Source organism: Anoplopoma fimbria, chromosome 1 (genome assembly GCF_027596085.1).
Source record: "Anoplopoma fimbria isolate UVic2021 breed Golden Eagle Sablefish chromosome 1, Afim_UVic_2022, whole genome shotgun sequence".
Lineage (NCBI taxonomy): Eukaryota > Metazoa > Chordata > Actinopteri > Perciformes > Anoplopomatidae > Anoplopoma > Anoplopoma fimbria.
Genome location: NC_072449.1, coordinates 14,021,319 through 14,041,197, shown reverse-complemented (window position 1 = coordinate 14,041,197; position 19,879 = coordinate 14,021,319). Strand labels below are relative to the sequence as shown.

The 19,879-nt window shown below is 41.3% G+C and overlaps 1 protein-coding gene across 6 annotated transcripts in view; it reads right to left on the bottom strand.

The window, feature by feature from the left end:
* LOC129095858 (unconventional myosin-XVIIIa-like) overlaps positions 1 to 19,879 on the bottom strand; it is a 130,660-nt gene that overhangs the window by 86,337 nt on the left and 24,444 nt on the right. For 4 of the 6 annotated variants that reach the window (XM_054604446.1, XM_054604455.1, XM_054604464.1 and 1 more), the window contains 4 exons: positions 4,542 to 4,629; positions 3,162 to 3,268; positions 1,341 to 1,517; positions 19 to 229 (listed from right to left, as the gene is read on the bottom strand). In XM_054604446.1, the coding sequence (XP_054460421.1) occupies positions 19 to 229; positions 1,341 to 1,517; positions 3,162 to 3,268; positions 4,542 to 4,629 (583 nt within the window). Of the gene's footprint in view, positions 1 to 18; positions 230 to 1,340; positions 1,518 to 3,161; positions 3,269 to 4,541; positions 4,630 to 12,044; positions 12,078 to 18,122; positions 18,265 to 19,879 lie in introns of those variants that run through there. The other 2 variants (XM_054604472.1, XM_054604480.1) reach the window with 2 other exon arrangements.

The window sequence follows — 19,879 nt, the reverse complement described above, 5'->3', positions numbered from 1 at the left end:
TCCTGTCTGCAGGCTCACCAGAGAAGATCTTTCCCGTGCTGCCGGCGATGGAGACCAGGTACTGGACCAGGTGCTGGCAGTTGGTGGTCTTGCCGCTGCCGGACTTGCCCAGCAGCACGATGGACTGATCCTGCCGGGTGGTGAGCAGGTTGCGGTAGGCAGACTGGGCCACAGAGTAGATGTGAGGTGCAGAGTCGTCACGCCGACAGCCTTTGAACATGTGCATCACCTGATGGGGGAAGACACGCACAGCAGAGAGGTATTCAAATAACAGCAGCAACCACAGTGCTCCAATCTAAGGTTTCTGACCTTTAATCAATATCTGTGACGATCAATGAGCTCGACAGGTGGTTTACAAGCTTCACCAACGTATGATTACAATTATTACATGCGTTTGAGGTAGGCTTGTGCCGATTAGTTTGTATATCGGATCTTAGCTGAGCCCCAAATCAGCAGGATTTCGAAACCTTTGTTACAAACAAGTTTTCCGTCTCTGTTCCATGGTTCTGACACCCTCATGTCCGTTCTCCATTCTATGCCTCCTTACCAAAGCTTTGGAAGAGAAGTTAACGTGATGAATAAGGCTGCATGTACCCAAAGTCTGTTTATTTACGCTCAAAGCTTTGAGGTTGTCAACGTTATGAATGAAGCTTAGAACTATTCAGTACCGCCCTAGTTATGGATATGATTTGGATTGTGATAAGATAATAATGTTAAACGGAACATGATGCTGTATGTTGTGGCAGCAAGCACAGACACACAGACGTTTAGAGGGAGCAGTTGTTTGAATAAAGGAGACATTGCTATGAAATAGATTGAAAATATCTAAAGATGAAAAACAATCGAATTTTCACTCTTTTATAAATGTTTATTCACCTTATTTTAACTGTATCGCTCGCAGTAAACTTAATGGTTCTATTTCAATCCTTTTTCAGGGGTGAGCGACAGGCTGCCCATGGCAATCTCGAGTGACCATGATTGGACAATATCATAATAGGAACAATTGCCAAACACGAGTTTGAGGTAGAGTCCAATTCACTGTTCTCACACATCCTAGAATACATGGGACATTTCACATTACTGTACAATGGAAAACTTCATGAATAATGTTGTTTGCTCTTTATTCCTTTTTAATTTTATGTTTTCCATTTGAGCCTGGAGCCACTTGATGAACAAGAGGTCCACTTTAATGAGGCAAAGTGAAAGTTTTTGGGCTTAAGTTTTTCTGCTCGTGTTATTCACTCGACATTGACACGCACACACATGATAGGTGAACATGTCATTCCGAAGACCATGGGCATTGAAACAGTATGCTGCTATATCATCAGTCTCACACTTACCTTCTCAGAGTACATGGAGGGTGTGCTTAGGGGGTTGATCACTACCATATTGGGTCCGGCGTAGGTGTGGATGAGGTTGCCTCCATAGCGCTGCCTCAGGCAGTGCATCACACTGGATTCATTGAGATAGAGCAGTGAAGCCAGGTCCTCTGATCGGTTGGATGATGGAGGGTTGGCCTGCACATGGACAGAGAGATGATGATGATGATGTCATTCAACTAGTAACAGAGAGACGGGTAGCCGGATACACCCCTGGACTATTCACTTCAATAGTAGCTTTGATACAACATGTCTAAGGTCAAGTGGTAGCTTAGACATGTGGTATGCAGTGGTACTGTAAAGTGATCCAGGGACAAAGTAAGGGACATCAGAGGAGTGATGAGAGCTCCTGGGGAAACCCCTGAGGCAACTGGCTGAGGGCAGATAAAACAGAGGTCCTCCTCCTAAGGCTTAACTGCCTCAAAGTTTAAATGTATTTAATCAAACTGATGCTTCACAAACATGGAGGTGGACCATTATGACCGACGCTGTCCTATTTGAGACGCAAAGACAAACAGAGTGCTGCATCTTCTACAATGACTGTTCATTTGTGGGACTGTTCATTTGTGGGACTATTCCTTTATTAGAAATATTAACCCTTCTGCCATCACATGTATACGTAGCATAAACAAATATGAGAAAACACAGAACTGATGAGTCTTTAGAGTACCTACATCTTCCTCCTTGAATGAAAAAGGCTTGTGTTATTTCAGATTAAGATTTTTGTCAGCTAATCCCATGGGCAGACCCAAACCAACACGGTGTTAGTTAAGAGGAAGGCATCCCTTAGCTCCGGAGCTGCATTCAGCTCTACAACCCCTCAGCCGTGAATTAAATAATAATATAATAATAAAGTCTGTGGGGAGGTCAGTAAGAAGGAGGTCTTATATTAGAATGCTTCATGCTTATGTCATCAGCTATGCTGTTAATGCAAGCTGGTAGCTTTTATTTATAGTGGTGTTATGAGGGCCCCTTTTCCACTGAAGTACACTGATAGTGAATCTGTAGATTCTTAGACAGACCATTAAACAGGCAGGCCAACGACATCATCACACCATCAACTAAATGACTTTGACATTTTGGGTCCTCTGGGTCCTGGTATTTAGAGCCAACATGAACAACTCAGTTGTTTTGTTCCACTTAACACATCATCTTAGAAACGTTTGATTGGGAAAAGCATTGTGGCCAAGTAAGCAAATGGTGACAACTACCAGACTTCCCTACTGTCCTGTCTGACCTCCCTTCAACCTATCCCATCTTTCCTGCTGGCTGTCAGTGTCCTCTGTGGCCCTCTGAGGCTCTCAGTGACAGGTGGAGATTAGAACTTTATCATTCAGGGACTAGTTCAGGCTGCATCTGTCTTAGATGTATATGGACTCTGCTGAATAAAAAGTTAAATGAACTACCCTTCATTCTGTTTGATTAGAAGTGGAAATCTGGCTTTACTGGGATAATTTATACATTTTTAAACAGTCCATAACAATAATTTGAAGAATGAATAGAAAGTAGATAGAATTACATATACAATTACTAATACTGTTAAACACATAGAAATGGTGTTCTGTACATCCTTAGTTGAAATGATGAAATTCAGTCTTCCAAATTATATCAACATCATCTTAAATAAAATACTTTTGGGGGAAAATGATATTTCATCGTACCCAGAAGGGAATATGAAAAAACTAATTGGTTTGTACAGTTTGTACAGTTTGTATCAATTGCGCGTAAGAGCTCCTGAATTTGATTCCTACTGGTGCACGACCATAACCAACTCCCATTCACCTTTTCTACGTCGTCTTCGTCCACTTCCAGTATTGTCCCATCATGCTCCAGTTTGATCTTCACCTTGCCCTCTGGCAGGGAGCCAGCCTCTGTCTTCACCACGGTGGCTGTGAGGAGGGAAAGACAGGAAGCAGTGATACAGTAGCTATCAGCCTGCTGGAAGATCTAACACTCTTCTGTTTATCTTAACAGGCTAACTAAAAGACAAAGACACAGTTCATGATTTTCATGTCTAAAACTTTTGAGCTTGCAGGCCGGAACCCGAGCTTCTCCAGTCACTTAGAATCACAAGAGAAAATACAACTTTTTCCCTCTGCTGACAGAAAAACTAAAGAATCTCATAAACGTTTCTCGCACTAAGAAAACATTCCCTACTATGAAAAATGTGATCATATTTGGATAAATAGGTCTAATACCTATCTCTTCTGTTACTTTGGATGTTTTCAAAAAGAGAATCTGGACTTAAAAATAAACCAGGTACAATGTACAGCAGTGTATACAACTAACACCTTACAAATGTGATGTTTTAATTTAAATTCACCACCAAAGAGAGACAAGCAACCAACAATGTAAGGCTTTTCTAATCTTTAAAAGAAGAGTTCAGCTGTTGGGTAGTAAGCTTATCATTAACAATCAAGTCATCATTTCAGTCATGGTCTATTATTGTGAGATAACAACTACACACAGAAAGGATTATTGGCCAAGACTACAATATGATAACCATAAATGGCTTCCAATCACATCATTCCTCTGATATGAGAAGATGAAGGTCACGCAGGTGACAGCCATCCAGTGCCATCTGACTGACACTTGTTTTGATGTATTAAAAACAGAAAGGCATCATATTAAAATCCAGCAATGACACCTAAGAAACAGAAAGGCCTGGAGACCCTATAACAGAGCCTATAACTGATTCCTGTGTGGCCTCACAGTCTGCTGCAACATCTCCCTACACTCTTTCCCCACATTTCCCGTTTCTCTCTCCACTGTAACCGTCAACTAAAGTTATAACATGCCCAAAACATTGTCTTTATTTCCCCATCAGAATATCTGCCGTGCTGATATTTTTAACTTCAAAGAAATGAATTTGGATTGGTTCCTTTAATATATAAATTTAATTCCTCCTGACTTTACAAGCCATTTCATTGAGAAACTCACACAATAACACTCATACAATTCAGAAAGCTACATAAATAGGACTCCATATAAAAATCTATTCAAATCGTATGATCTTTGTCATTACACTGGACTGTTTTACAAGATTAAATTTAAGTAAAAGACACCAACATTTTTACCAGAGAGAGCAAAATTGCCCCAGAAAAGGTCAACAATGTCCTACATCGGAATGTTTAAGAAGGAAGCAAAGTAATCCCATCTCACCCAGGGAGAAGCCATCTTTGTGGACAAGCCAGACTTTCTCTGATCCATACCAGACTTGTTCCGCTGCGATCTGCTCTTCTGTCTTCACCTGGTGGACAGAATGGACAAGAAGAGAAATGAGTGGAGAGCAGGGACAAGGAAAGTGTTATTGTAGCGTCACTTGACAATTCAGTCACACTGGGTTTGTTTTAAAACCCCATTATTTCCAGTTTGATAACCAGTACATGCTGAAAGGTTATTAAGGGAAAGCTTGCCAAGATGATGACCATGCATTGGATGACAGTGGATTCAACGACCTCACAGTCCACTGAGCACTGCTGCTCCTTCAGGCTGCTGTGTGACATTGTGTGTGTGCATGTTTGTGTGTGAGAAACTTCAAAACAAGCCTCAGGGGGGGGTGAAAGGGGTCTTAATGGCAACCCAGGCAACACAAATACCAGGCATTACCTGGGTTCAGTGAACACAAATGGGTAAAAGTGAGTAAGGAACACCACAACAATACAACTAAAATAATAGAAACACATCTTAGAAATAAGAACATAAATGGTGAAGAAAAATGAATAGTGGACATTTTGGATGTAAATCCAAAGAACATTCAATCTTAACTGCTCGTGACGGTTAAAATTTGACATCATAGTAATTGTAAAAGTGAACAAGACACACTGCACTTCGCAAGCAAAGGGTGAGAGCACAACACAGCACAACATTCTACCGAGCAGGGTGATCATGGGTCGAGCTGGTGGGGAATTACACTCAGACCTGGGATTGCTGAGCTGCAGCATGAGATGCCTGAAGGAGGGCCACAGGGTCCTCTTCCACTGATCCCTGATTTGGCTAGCATGAGGAGGTCAAAGGTCACAGTTATATGTGGGTAACACATTACACACATAAGCACGCCGATGAATGCAAGTATCATCTGCATAGCAGTAGACTGCCATTGCATGTGAACAAAGTAAAGTTTGTCATACTTATCAAGCACAGCTGTGAGAGAGAAAATCCAGTTTAGTGTACAAGTGTGATCATCTATGAAAGGACCTGTTTGCTGGCTTCATGGTAGATTAGCTATAATGTTACATTTTCACTGGCAAGTTGTTAAAAGATTCATGGAATATAATGGTAAAACACATTGGGGTAGCACCTGAATGTGATAATTAGCCACAACACTCACACATACTCTTGATTAAGTTATAAAAAGCATAAATGCGAGCCAACCAAAAGATACAAAGCCCATGCAGGTTGCTTCTATCAGCCGGATGTGGTTTGGGTTTGTTATCAACCCCATAATCAGTGAAGATTAATTGGATCTTCTACCAACTCTAAAGGTACCATAAAAAACATTGTACCCTGTCACCTTACAAGTTTAACACCATTTACTGACTCAACTTGTTGCTTTGTTTTGATGTTGTACCACCTAGCAGACTTCGGTAAAAGAATAGTTCCAATGCAAACTTTCTTAAACCCACAATGTGTGGATTTAACCTTAACAAGCATTGAAATGAAAGATCTCAGGAGTGACTTACTATATCATATAAAACCCCTACCTCTTTATCTGTACTGGATTAACAAAGGTTAAATTACATAATTTTTCTCAGACCATTGCTAGAGGTTTCTATCAGTCCATTCATTAATATGTTGTTCCCTACATGCCAAATAAAGACAAATGTCAAGTTTCCCCTTATTTTCATCCTTTGCAGCTTGAAATAATGTCTCCAAAAGTGTTTGCTTCTTATTAATACTGCTGACAGGGTAAATAGGGAAAAGGGAATAAAGTTAGAAGGATTCCGAGCCTTACACTCGGGCCACAAACTCTAGCCAGGAAGCCCAGAGGAAGGCTGGAGGGCTGCGGTACCTGGAGGGGGCATTGTGACTGCGGGGCAGCAGGAGGAGGGGCTTGGACAGAAGACGAAACACTGACTGCCAGCTCCAGCTTAGCCACAAAGCAACCACAGCGAGACAACGACAACCAGCAAAAGCAGTTTGTGAAGGGTATGGAGAGAAAACAAAAGAATGAGGGGAGAAAGAAGAAGACAAGGTCAAATGGGACTTTGGATAAAGAAAATGCAGTGCATAAAAGCAAAGAAAAAGGGCATGGACACTTGACAGATTAATGGAAAAGTGAAAATGCCTTTGCAGTTTTTGGAGGTGATTCTATACACTGACAAAATGATCAATTCAAACCTATACAGTTAATGCTAACTGTCAGAGTGGCACATTAGCAGGCGGCAGGTCACTTATGTTATCACTTACTGTTATCCATTCTGTTAGTAACTTAGTTACAAACTTAAATGTCAGATTTGTGAGCTCTCTGCAAGTACAGATCTGCACTCAGACTAAGATCATTTGAGAAGGAAGATCCTCCACTTTGTACACCATTTTACAAATGCAATTGTTTCTGCAGCTGCATAAAACAGGGGTGTGTTAGATTTAGTAGCCTACAGCTGTTATCGCAATGTGTCATAATCAACATTTAGACTTAAGACTGGACCAGACTTGATATTGACGGATACCTAGTATTATAAGACTTAGATAGGGTGACATCTCTGTTTGTTTGGGAAACTTTCCAATGAGTCCACAAAAGCAAGCAAAGAGTCTAAATCTTCAACGGGGAAACTGAGATTAGACTTTGAAGAGCAGCCATAGAAGTAAGAGTCAGGTTGGAACCAGTACAACAGCAAAGGGGGAAAATATCTAAATCTGTCATGAGTCACAACTGTTCTGCCCTAGTCAGAGAGCAAGAGACACACTGCAGAGAAAAGTATTAGCAGGGTGTCTGTAAATATACACCAATAAACTAAGCATGTCAGGCATGGTGACTAAACTAGGCCATGTCCACACTAACCCGTTTTCAAATGAATCCGCATATCTTTTTCTCCGTTTGCACCGATCGTCCACACTACACAGCTTGTGTTGACCAAATGTATGGACCCATAATCTAGTAAATTCCGTTTAATGACTGTTCATTTAAAGTACATGTGCTGTCTGTGTGGGAGAGATAGAGTTAGACCTGCAGTGTTGTAACTAAACTTGAAAAATAAAACTTCTAAAAACTTCCACGAAATGTGTCTGTTTGAGTTCATGGAGGAAGATTTTAGAGGAAGTTCTTAAGAATCAAGCATTACGAGTATCAAGAGTAGTGTAATCTATTATCTGTACCCAAGCAACCAATGTACTTCCTGTTTATACCGGCATGCGCATGCCCAGTGTACGTGAATAGTCACGTGATATTTGTTTTCAGGGGAGCAAGTCTGGACGCACATAATTTCGAAAACGATGCTGAAACGCATGTGTGTACGGAGATCTTAAAACCCCGTTTTCATTGGAAAACGAGTGAAAACGGGTTAATGTGGACATGGCCTAACGCTTAAAGCCTAGGAGGGCAATCATTGTTTAAATTAGGAAGGCGGAAGTTCTGTAAGCCAACTCTGGGATGGAGAAACAAACACATGCAGTGGAACCAAACAAGTTTAGTTCATAATGCAGACTGCTTTTTAGGGAAACTTCAACTGTGTTAATTTGACTCAGTCTGTAGTGCCGTTATACTAAACGTTTGCTGTTTTTAGTTGTGCAAGAGTTGGCATAGACAGAAAAAGAGACATAGAACCAAACCAAGACATCAATAATATGCAGATGAACAGCATGGAGATTTACAGGGGCACTGAAGATCCTCATCAGGCGTCTCTGAGCCTCTTCGGTGGGACTGAGCGGTTCCTCCTAAAGGTCAAAGCAGCAACACATTGACACTAAGCCCACTAATAAAGCTGAAGCAAAGCCCATAACTACACACAAGCACATGTGATGGATTCCTCTTACAAATCAAAGAGTATCTTGAATTATGTTCCCTACAGGAGACTGCACACTCACACTCCTGTCATCAACATTACACATCATCCTGGGTTACTGTGGAATCTGATCTGAGACGACCATGTTAGTAGCACTCCAAAGATAAATGTTGGTGCTTCAATCGGCATGCACACTAGCAAATCAATGCTTCACACACACACACACACACACACACACACACACACACACACACACACACACACACACACACACACACACACACACACACACACACACACACACACACACACACACACACACACACACACACACACACACACACACACACACACACGGGTAGAAGTACAATTGTTTTGGTTAAAAGAAGAATATTTGCATGAAACGTTACAAGTTGCAAAATATAAGTGCAGCAAATAGATGTACCACAGAAATGTGGACAGAAGTTGTGGTTCTTCAGCCTGTGGGGTGAAAACCACGATCCTAATGCGACTAACATTCTTTTTTATTATCCATTAAGATTTGTCATAAGAAATCTTTGCAGCCAATTCCTAAGAGTGACTGTACTGGTCAGTGGCAGCATGTCTTTAGGAGTAAACTGAGACCAAGTGAGGTCTTAGTTGCACAAATTCAGCAAATTCAGGAAAAATGTATATACTAATATATTTTTTTATAACTAGGTCTTTCATCTATAAAGTTTTGCTCTCTGTGCCTGTTCATAGGTTTTGAGTTCCTCTCTCAGAATGCAGCACGGCAGTATTGGCTCTACATGGGCATCCTGTTAGTGACTAGACACGCTGGGCTACTGAAGTCACTCATTTAAAACAGTCTTGGGTGGCACTCTGCCTTTGTGAACAAGGCTCATCAGCTACATTCAGCTATGTGAGATCTCAAGGGTGTCTGTCTGTCTGTCTGTCTTTGATGGTAGGCTCCAGAGAAAAGATTTTAAGGCTCATTAAACTCAAAAAAAGTGCTTAAAATATGCAAAACGCCACAAACTTCTATACTCTCTAATAATAAACAATTAGCTTTTTTGACAGCAAATCTAAGTTTGTTAGGAAATTAACAGTTGTGTAGGAAATTAAGTGTGTGTGACTCATACGTCACCAGAATTATGGTCAGGATGTAAACAAATACTTCCTACTCCCCAACTGTCACCGTTTCCCTGGAGCAAGGCACTGAACAATGGAGGTCCAAATACAGAATGTCAGGCACAACATGTTTTTGCTCTAAGAGAAAAAGTAGGCTATTCTCTAGCCTACTTATTTTTCCCTAGTAATTCTAAAGAAAAGTAAACAATATTTTCTGTTCCTTTTTTATATACCGTAGCATGCTGGCTATCAAGTGACTCTAAAACCATGCCACACTGAGGTTACACACTCATGGTATCCGTAAGCAAACTCCAAAGTGTTCTTCTAGTTCAAACATGCCTTTCATGCACTTTCCACACCAATGTCCCAAATGTTGACCAGACATGCGAAGTGTGGACAGTGTACCTCTAGTTGACTGACAGCAGTTTGTTGAATGGGAATGACTCCTAGAGGGGGGGCCAGAGCTCTAGGATTGGGATGGGTAGGAGCAGGGCTCACAGGAGTCGCAAGTGGAGAGGGTTGAGGAGCTGGGATGAATCGTGGTGGAGGAGTGAGGGAGGAATTTTTTTGGGCCACTGGGGTGGTAGAAGGAGGATTTGAAGGGGTGTGTTTTTTGACAGCAGTTGGTTTGGGTGCAGGTATGAAGCCTGGAGGCGGAGACAAGGGTGAGGGCTTGGGAGATGGGATAAAGCCAACAACTGGTGGGAGAGATGTGGGTCTGGAATGAGTTGCTCTGGTAGACTTTGGAGCGGAGAGCTCAGAAGCCGTGCTGGTCGGATTTACAGCAACCACCGGAGGTTTGGCATCCTGTAGACCTAAGCCAGAGGTGGTAGGTTTGTGATTGACCTCGTGCGGCTTTAGGGCGGTTTTATCTTCTTTCTTCTCCTCCCGCTCAGCAACTTTTTCTACTGTCTTCTCAATTTTCTTCTCCAACTCCATTTTTTCTGGTCGTTCATCTTTATATACTCTGGGGCGAGGCTCCCTGGCTCTGCCTCTGACCATGAGGTTTGTCAATCCTCGCGAAATGTCGTCTCTGTCTTCCATTTTGATGACGTCATGTTTAAAAGAGAACCCTGACATCGTGGGGGCCTTTGACACTGAAGCTGGGGCTAGTACTGCTTTAACTGCCTCTGCAGCAGGCTTGGCATCTTGTGGAGCTTTGAGTGACGGTTGTGTTGGTACAGTGGTCTCGTCCTGTTCTGTGGGCAGGACCTTCCTGACAACACGGCGAACCACCTTTACTACTTTCTTTCGTGTCAGACCCTTATCCTCTGTAGTATCCATCTGGTTGGTGCTGGTGCCTGAAAGTTTCACATCCCCGTTGGCTGTATCATAGACCAAGCTTTTGCCCATTATGCCATTTTGCTCTCGCTTACTGTTCATAACTGGCTCCGGGCTCAGAGGAGCTTGTGATGGTTCAGGGCTCCTGAATTGCCCAGCCGCCTTTGACGCTGGCTCAGGGCTTTTAAAGCGTTCAGGCACTTTAACAGGTGTCCTGACTTTTGGTGGGGAAGGACTTCTGACCCGGGCTACCAACTCTGTGGGGGAAACTGATGGGGGACTTGTTGCCCCGAATAACCCCCTGCCTGGGTCTAGAGCTGGCACTGACTTGGCCCGGCTGGGCAGCCCTTCAGTGTCTGGCTACTCGTAGAGAGGAAAAAGAGGAGATGTAAAGACATGAATGAAGAAGGAAAATCCAAGCACCATGTCGTTATGTCTTTAATAATCAGTCAAAAGATTTGGCACCTTTATGGGTACGTTGATAAATCACACAACTCCAAATGTGACAGACAACTTTTTATCCATGAAGATGCTCTAACAAGCACAAGTCATTCTCAACACTTTTCTTAGGCTGTTATAGATGGAGTACCCTCCATGACTAAGGGGTCTTCAGTCAGACTCTTTTGTAGAGGCTGGGAGGCCTGGTTACTTGGATGATTTCAACTGCTTAAAAATGCTTTCATACACTTTTACTTATTTCCTATCCTGAAAGTCAATGGCCCTCATACAAGAACCACTTGGACGGGCAGATTTGTTCTGGATTTATGAGAACTTTGTCCAAAAACATGACTCCAGGTTCTGCAATGTGAAGTTTTTTGAATGAAGGAAGCGATAAAGGTAGCCTTTTGAAGCATTTTGGACTATTAAGCCAATGATCAAATCTCACGAACATGCACCTGCTCATGAACAAGTGGGATTCATCAGGTTGGAGAGCGGATTTATGACGGGGCTGTGTATATAACGGTTGTTTTTCTGAACACATGAAACACTTAAACAACAACCTCACAGAAAAAATATATATATTTTCAAAGAGGTTTGGAATATGAAAATGAAAATTATCTTCCACGTTGCCCAATGTTTTGTCAAATCTGATCTAACTTATCAATGTTTGTGATACTAACTTTAAATGAGTCGAGTTCTACCAAAAAATGTATATATATATATATATATATATATATATATATATATATACACAATCCAGCATGGAATTGAACTTTGTTCTCTACAAAGAACACCTAGATAAATTAAAGACATGGACTGATCCCTGGCAGACATGACTACTCTGACAAGAAGAAACATATGTACCCCTGGAAAAAGGACAGCATTTACTTACACTTTTGCTCTCTGGCTTGTTATCTTCTTTGATCTAAATGTGTTAATATAAAAAAAGACAACTAGATTAAAACCTGAACACTCCATGAAGCTGTTGTCAGTCGCACGACGTGCAAACCTAAAAACATGCATATGTTCTTTTCTTTAGCATACAAATGATTTTTGCAGTGCAACATCTTTCTCTAGCTACAAACACTCTGTCCTACTCATTCAAGAACTAAAACTTGATGCACTCACTCATTGAACTTGAAGTGAACTGGTTAAGTGTCCAGCAAATGACATTGGTGGTGCAAAGTCGCAGCTATGTCGCACCCATGTGAGTGAAAGCCATCACATTCTTAGTGTGATACAAGCAAAGGCCACACGTATCTAAGCACACACACGTTAATACACAGTGTATAAAAACTGTAACACCATGCATTGTAAGAGTTCTTTATGAAATGTCCAAATGAGACTTCCCTTTTGCTCCCAGAAGGAAAAGCGAGATGAGAAAGCCATGTTGGCTGATCTGCTGTCATGGGCTGTAATGGATGAGATGGAACAGGAGGAAGAGGAAGAGATGAAGAATGGTGAGAATACAGAGACAGATGAATAGAAATGAGGATCTTTCCACCAGACAGATCATTGGATTTTCAATGTGGGCAGAGCCACATTGAGCAAAGCAGTGAATATGGTCTGGGAGAAGCAGAGGATGAACAGGAGATTAGAGCAGGTTTGGAGAAATTAAAACACAAATTGCAAAAGTACACAACACTCAAAAAAATCAAAATATAAAACGGGATCAAAGATTATCATCATTCTGCTACAGCCTGAGTAACTCTCTGAATGGTTATATATCCTTATATAGGCCAGGGCTCCGGAGCAACATCAGAAAATTATGTATAGGATTATTTTAGAATGCTTTAAGACATTTTCATGATCATAACTAGGGGCTGGGCAATATCTTAGAAGAAACTGGAAGCTTGCGGAACCTTTTACATCTTAACCCTCACGAAGAAAGTGTTTAAAAATAAGCAGCGTAGATACTGTTGTAGATACGACTCATCTACAGATTAAGCCTGTGTCCCGCGTTGTCTCTCCTGTGTGTGCTAAAACCAAAAGGTGTGTGTTTATCTCAGTGACCGAACGTGACAGGTAACGGTGATGAAACCGGTATACAGCCCCGATGACTGGGTACAGTTTGGATTTAATAGAATGTGGTGGTGATGTGATCAGACCTTTCCTACCTTTGTTTCAACTTGCCATCAATAGAAAAATACATTTGCCACAATCCAAAACAGCGGTATCATTTTTGGAATAGGAGTCGAACCCTTTTCAGGAGAGGTGTGTTGTGCTTCTGACAAGTTTGCTGCCTAAAGTTATGGGGGTTAAGTCAGGGGTTTCTGCTTAGTCTAACTTATCTTATCCAGTTTCACACAAAACAGAACAAAGCTCTCCAACAATCTGACTTGCACTGGAAGCTTTTGGCATTTCAGTGTCCAGGTCTGGCTTGGCTCTTATCAGAGGCCTCCGAATTAGAACGCTGACCATCAGGTTTATTCCTGGATCAGACAGTGGTACTGTAGGGATGTGGGCCAGACTCCTCCCTCAGAGAGAGGCCAACAGGGCGAGTAAAAGCCCCGGAGCGGTGCTGAAGTCACACATCACAAACATGTTAGATCTACAGATAAGCAAGACTTAACTAAATAAGTCAAACCACACCACTATCAAAACACACCACTCGACTGTTTCCTTGTAAATATTGAATGTAAGCACATTTCGTAATGCCTTTTTCTCAAAATGTTCATTTCTGTTTTCATGACCGTAGGAACTAACTTTAACTCCAAAATCAACTTCTTGAATCCGAGGATACTGTATTGATGCTATACCTCACAAAAAAAACCAATATAATCAGAAATAACAAATCACAAGCCAAACTATGCACTCATTAAATTCAAACAGCATTTTACCACAACTCACACATGAACTTAAACAACAGGGACTCAGCAGAGAGACACTGTCTCAGATATAATAATGTCACTTGTGTTGCCTGATTAACACCCTGTGTGTTCTATCCACTGTTCCTAGAGCAGCCAGGGAAACCTTAGTTTGGAATTTCTGTATGAGGGTTAACATGGACTTCAGTTCAAGTAATTGTTCTTCAAAACACAAACTGCTTTACTTGCTCTAATGTGCAATGAACCCCTTTACTCTGGTCTGGTATTACCAGTGGACCTCATGTGACCCAGGTCGGATCTTCAACAGCAAATGTGGACATGTCGTCATTGGAATGGGGACAACAGAGTGCATATGTCTACAAAGCCAAAAGCAAGCTCACACATATCCCACAGGAAGAAACAAGCAGCTGCTTCTTGCTGTGCTAATGTTGACTCGACAATGACAAAGACTTCCTGCAAAGCCAGGTAGGTCTTTGTTCACTGTTACAAATCATTAAAAAGCAAAAGCAGCATGTGTATTCATTCAGTATACCTTCAGTAGCTAGCATAGCATAGCGCTAATGCTATTGAATGTTGTGCTTACATACTCTGTTAATGTTAGCTCAAAAGGCTTTAACATAACGTTTTAGAAACCTATATCTCCTGCCAACGTCTCCAGGTAACGAGTGCCACGATTACACAACGTTTCACCATGACGAGCTCTAAATCCACTGAACCTGCCTGAACATGAAGAACATCTGAATGAAAGTCTTTGGAACAGAGGCAGATGATTGTCGGACCTTTTTGGGAGCTGGCCGAAGCTAAGCTACGATTGGCCAGTCTGAGTTCTAGAGGCGGGACTTGGCAAAGGGTCAAAAGATCTCAGAATTAAGAAATATGTTAAACTGTCTTTCTGGAAGAATCGTGGGATTTGGTCAGTCAATTTGAGTCAAACTTTATTTCTTTACTCCAAAACGTAGAGGTGGAGTTGTAGTCATTTATCACGTGAGCATCCCAGGCCATAATTCAGAGAGCGAATTATGAAAACAAGCCAATATGGCTGAAATCATCCTTACAATGACTCAGATATTTCAGATTTGGTTTTTTTTTTTACATATGGCAGATGTATGCAATATAACATAAAATGATCAAACTTATATATATATATATATATATATATATATATATATATATACATATGGCAGATGTATGCAATATAACATAAAATGATCAAACTTATATATATATATATATACACATAGAACTGTACTAATACTGTACAGAGTATTAAATGAGACAAAAATAAAATCAAACATTCACATTGGGATCATACATTTGTACAATTACAACTGGCCTATAGTCCAAACATAATAATAATACCCAGCCCTAATAGTATACACAGTAAGTCTGAATGTGATTGGTCTGAAAGCAAACACCTAAAAAGTAAAGTTACACATGCCTAATACGATAAAGACATTATCGGAGGGCCACATCCAATGGCACAGTCGGCTATGTTAAATATGAACTGATGACAACATAAATGTGCACTTAATCTACATTTCCCAATCGTCACACAAGCACATGAGCTTGCATTGAGCATTCATCTAGCTCTTCAAACCAGCCATACTGCATTTGACAAACTTCTACTTTTAAACTCTCCCACTTTTACTGATTAACCTCCCAGTAGGAAAAGGGGAACCATCCCTTGGCACAAAAGCTGCCATTGTAAAATGATACGATCAGTTGGAAAACCAGCAAAGCTGCCCCCTCAGCTAAGTGCCGTCTAAAAATAGTGCCACGGGCTGTGGGACCATGAGGGCCGACGCTTGCTATACATTTTCCACAAAAAAGTTAACACACAAAGTTCTACCTGTTAGTGAAGTAATTCCACAACCCCGTATCCAAATAGTTCCGACCCACAGCGATTAAATCAAAAATGACCAGGTCGAGGAGATCTGAGCAAGTGGCTGGAGACACAGTGGAAAGTGTGGAGCCGAGGAGAGGGGGAGAGGGGGAGCGCTCTCATAGGCCGGCTATTCCTGACAGTGGACAGACAAGAGATGTGGGGACAGCTGTTGTGAGAGGAGGGTGTTGAGCAGGGGTAAAAATAGGAGCCCCTGCTCTCCATGGACTCCCCCCCCAGCACCTCCGCAGTCCTATCAACAGCCACACTAGTCAACAGACACACATACTGCTGCAGTTGCTGTGATCTCAGCTGCTCCTGTGTGTGCCCATGTGCGTTTCTGTGCGTATATCTAAGAGGAAGGAAACGTAGCTCAGGGTCCGTTAAAGTAATTGAGAACACACTTGCTACCAAACGCTCCTGTTGTAGGTCACCAATACTAAAATATAGGACCTGGGAAATGACATCATGGTGCATTCAGGGGCCAATCTGACACAATAGTGTGGTACTGGTGTTTGTTTAGATATGGAGCCACTGTTCAAAATTAACTTGCTGACTCCACGGATAAGTGGACTGGCAGATGAAAAAAATCCAGCAGCCAAGCACATTTTTTACTGGTCAAAATAATGAATTGTATATTTGTGTGTCACGTATTCATTTGTTTCAGTACATTTTATTGAGATAATAAGGTGATATGTTAAATACCGACGACACACGGAACAGCTCCTCAGCTCAGATGATGACGATACATACAGGGGGAGAGCTGACGTTAGCAACGTTGTCAGCAACAGCTGTTGTTATAAGGTGCGGTTCCATTCAGTAACATCATGGTGAGGTCTAGCTCCATTCGGGTACAATGAGTAATGAATGAAAGTTCATTATAACATTATCATAATGTGTTCAAATGTCATCTTGTAAAATGTAGTTTTGGTGAAAAACTTGAATAAATACACTTGTTTAAAAGGAGATGTTTGAATCACTTCCCATCAATGAAAACTGCCAGTGCCAAGATTGTTTTATGAAGAAATATAATCTTCGATGGTGGATATGAAACAAAACAAAAATTGATAAGCTGGAACCAGCAGATGTTTTAATAAATGATTAAATAAGTAAACTAATTGTTTCAGCACTGATTGCACAGTAGGGAGAAGATGATGCGAAGTAACAACATGGAGAAATACAGAACAGAATGGCAGTGGTGGTGAAGATAGACATTTCTTATAATAATGACACCAACAAGGATTAATTTCATTAACACCAAACTCTAAAATTAGCTTAAAATTGAAAAAGGTTTGGATTTAAACCTCTCTTTTAACGCCACAATTTTTACTCTAAACCTAAATTAGATTTAATTTTGTTGCACCAAAACTTAAAACTACTACTAATTTAAAATGTGATCTATTATATTCCTTTATTGATCCCCATGGGGGAAATTCGAGTGTTGCAGCAGCTCAACTACACAGACACAGACAATAAATACACATACTATACAACAAAATAAAGATAGAACAAAAATAAGAAATAAGAAGTATTCATTTTGAGCTTACACTTTTAAAATTGCTGCCTTTTTTTTTTTTTTTTTTGATGGATTGAGCAGAATGATAAAGTTCCTTCAAAGAAAGTTTCCAGCTGACTTTTCATTATGCTGCTGCTGAATATCTCTCAAGACAGCAGTTCAACAAGGGAACTGTTAACTGTTATGGAGCTGAGCAGGAGGACCGGAGCAGCAGGAGAGCTTCTCTGCCGAACCATCATGAGTATTTAAGATTAACCAAACAGAGTTTTTAATTGTGCAACAGAGCTCTGCATAATTTGTCTGGATGAACTCATTATGAACCTAGCTTTGGTAGACCTCGATGAGAACCAAACTCAGACTGAATTAATCCTTGTTGGTTGAACCCAGCCTAAATGTATTAATATCATGCTCATTACCAGCGGACACTGAATTAAATAATAAGTTGCAGACAGTGTTCATATGGTGTATCATAGTTGCCACAGCAAAGGGAAATTAAACTCTTGTTTTCTAAAGATGCATCCCCATCAGGTGGCTGCACTGTTACAGCTTTCTAAAATGTTAAATATGGATTTCCGTCAGTCAGATGTATCACAGCCTCAAGATGTAGAACAGCAGCTTTACAGTCGGCCTGCTAGCTGGATACCTAATGCTAAGAGACACATGGTATGATGGCTCTCGTTTACATGTTCCTGAATATCAGCAGAAACTGGTTATGATGCTCCGTCCAATCTGCTGGTCACATACCTTTAGACGTTGTCCAATCATCATTTGGTGATTCAATCCCACGTCCAGTACCTCGGCTGTCTGTACATCAAACCGAACTAAAACCTCCTCTCCCCTGTTTCATCAGCTCTCTCTCTCTCTCTCTGCTGTTCCATCTGTTTCAGTAGATACACAGGACTATAACATTCTACATGTCTACATTTCAGTGTGTTGCAAGTGGTATCGTCTTCCTGTGTGAAACTGTTCTGTGCAGCAGAGAGGAAGATGTAAGCATTGAAAGCATGTCAGCGCAAAGAAAAGCAGAAGCAGAGTGGAACATGTTAGCAGAAATAATACGGAGGCTTCCTCACTGCTGGCTCTGAATGAAAAACTTATACCTTATACCTCAGACCTTATAACCTTTCACCATTCAGCACGGAAGTCTGGGGTCGTGGTCAATCCTCTATTTTCAGAGATGACCTCCAATCTGTCTTCCTCAAAACCTCTCGCACATACAGCTGAGACTGGGTGCAGCAGAATGTGGGGAATTCTTATTTAAGAAAAATATTTTTGTGTGGATGTTCTACTGTTTGCTTTCCCATATTTTTTACACGTTCAAGAGTAGTTGCCGCTGGACCAACGGTCTAATTTCTCTAAATGGTTGCCAATGGCAGCCTAGAAACCCTTACTGTCGAGCCCTGATTACACATAAAAGCTCTGATTGCTGACTTCAAAAGTATCAGTTTCACAAGAATCCCATGATTGAACAGGTGGAACAGCAGGACTGACCCTGCCTTCAAGTGTTCCAGTTATTACAAAGCCACTACAAGATAGATACATGGAGGATGTAACAAAAAATGAAACAAAGTATTCATGGACTGGCAACTGGTTGTTTTACAAAAAGAATTGATCAGGAGCCATAAGACTTTGACAGTCAAACAGACGTATCACCTGTTCCACTACAACGGCAAAGAAAGGTGTGAAAGAAGGCGTTATAATAAGTAAACCATGACACATCTAAATAACAGTTACAAAGTCATTCTGTCTATACTAAAACAAACTAAATCCTCCCCAACAGAGACTCTCCACCATACAAGGACACATCTCCCCAGGCAGCAGATATCAACCTCTTGTATTTGTTTCCCACCACCACTGCTGCTTTTGGACCACAAGGTGGAGCCAGAGTACCAGGAAAAGCTCCACATGCTTTTGGCATCCTGCAACCACACAAAGCCTCCATTATTTCCTTGCGGCTGCCATGATATATTCTAGGGAAGGAACGGCGATGTGATGCAGATAAAGTGCAGGCAAACTGTGCTCTGAAATGAATGCAGTGACAGCTTTAGTCCAGCTGAGGAAGAAGAGGAGGAGGAGGAGGAGGAAGAGGAGGTTGTGTACAGGCAGGTCCGACTTTGGAAATAGAGGGTAGCTTAAAGAGGAGGGTGGGGTAAGAAAGGCGAGGAGAGAAATGCAGTGATGTAACACTGTGTTCAAAAGTGACTACAAGTATAATGAATGGCAAGGAGGTGTGTCATGTGCATAAGTGTTGATGTAAAGCCAGCTCAGCTGAGAGGAACACGCATGTATTGTCTGAAACTCTCCAGAGTATTGTGGAATATTAAGCATCCTATTAGCTGTGTCTGTAAGTCTAAAGTTGGAACTAATGAAATCCATCTCATTTTTGGAACACAGAAGGGTCTACAACTGGGGTAACAAAAGTACGGCGCACAGGTCAAGTGTGGCCCTCTGCCTGTTTTCAAATGGCATCTTCAGATAAACTAGAATATGGCTAAAGCATA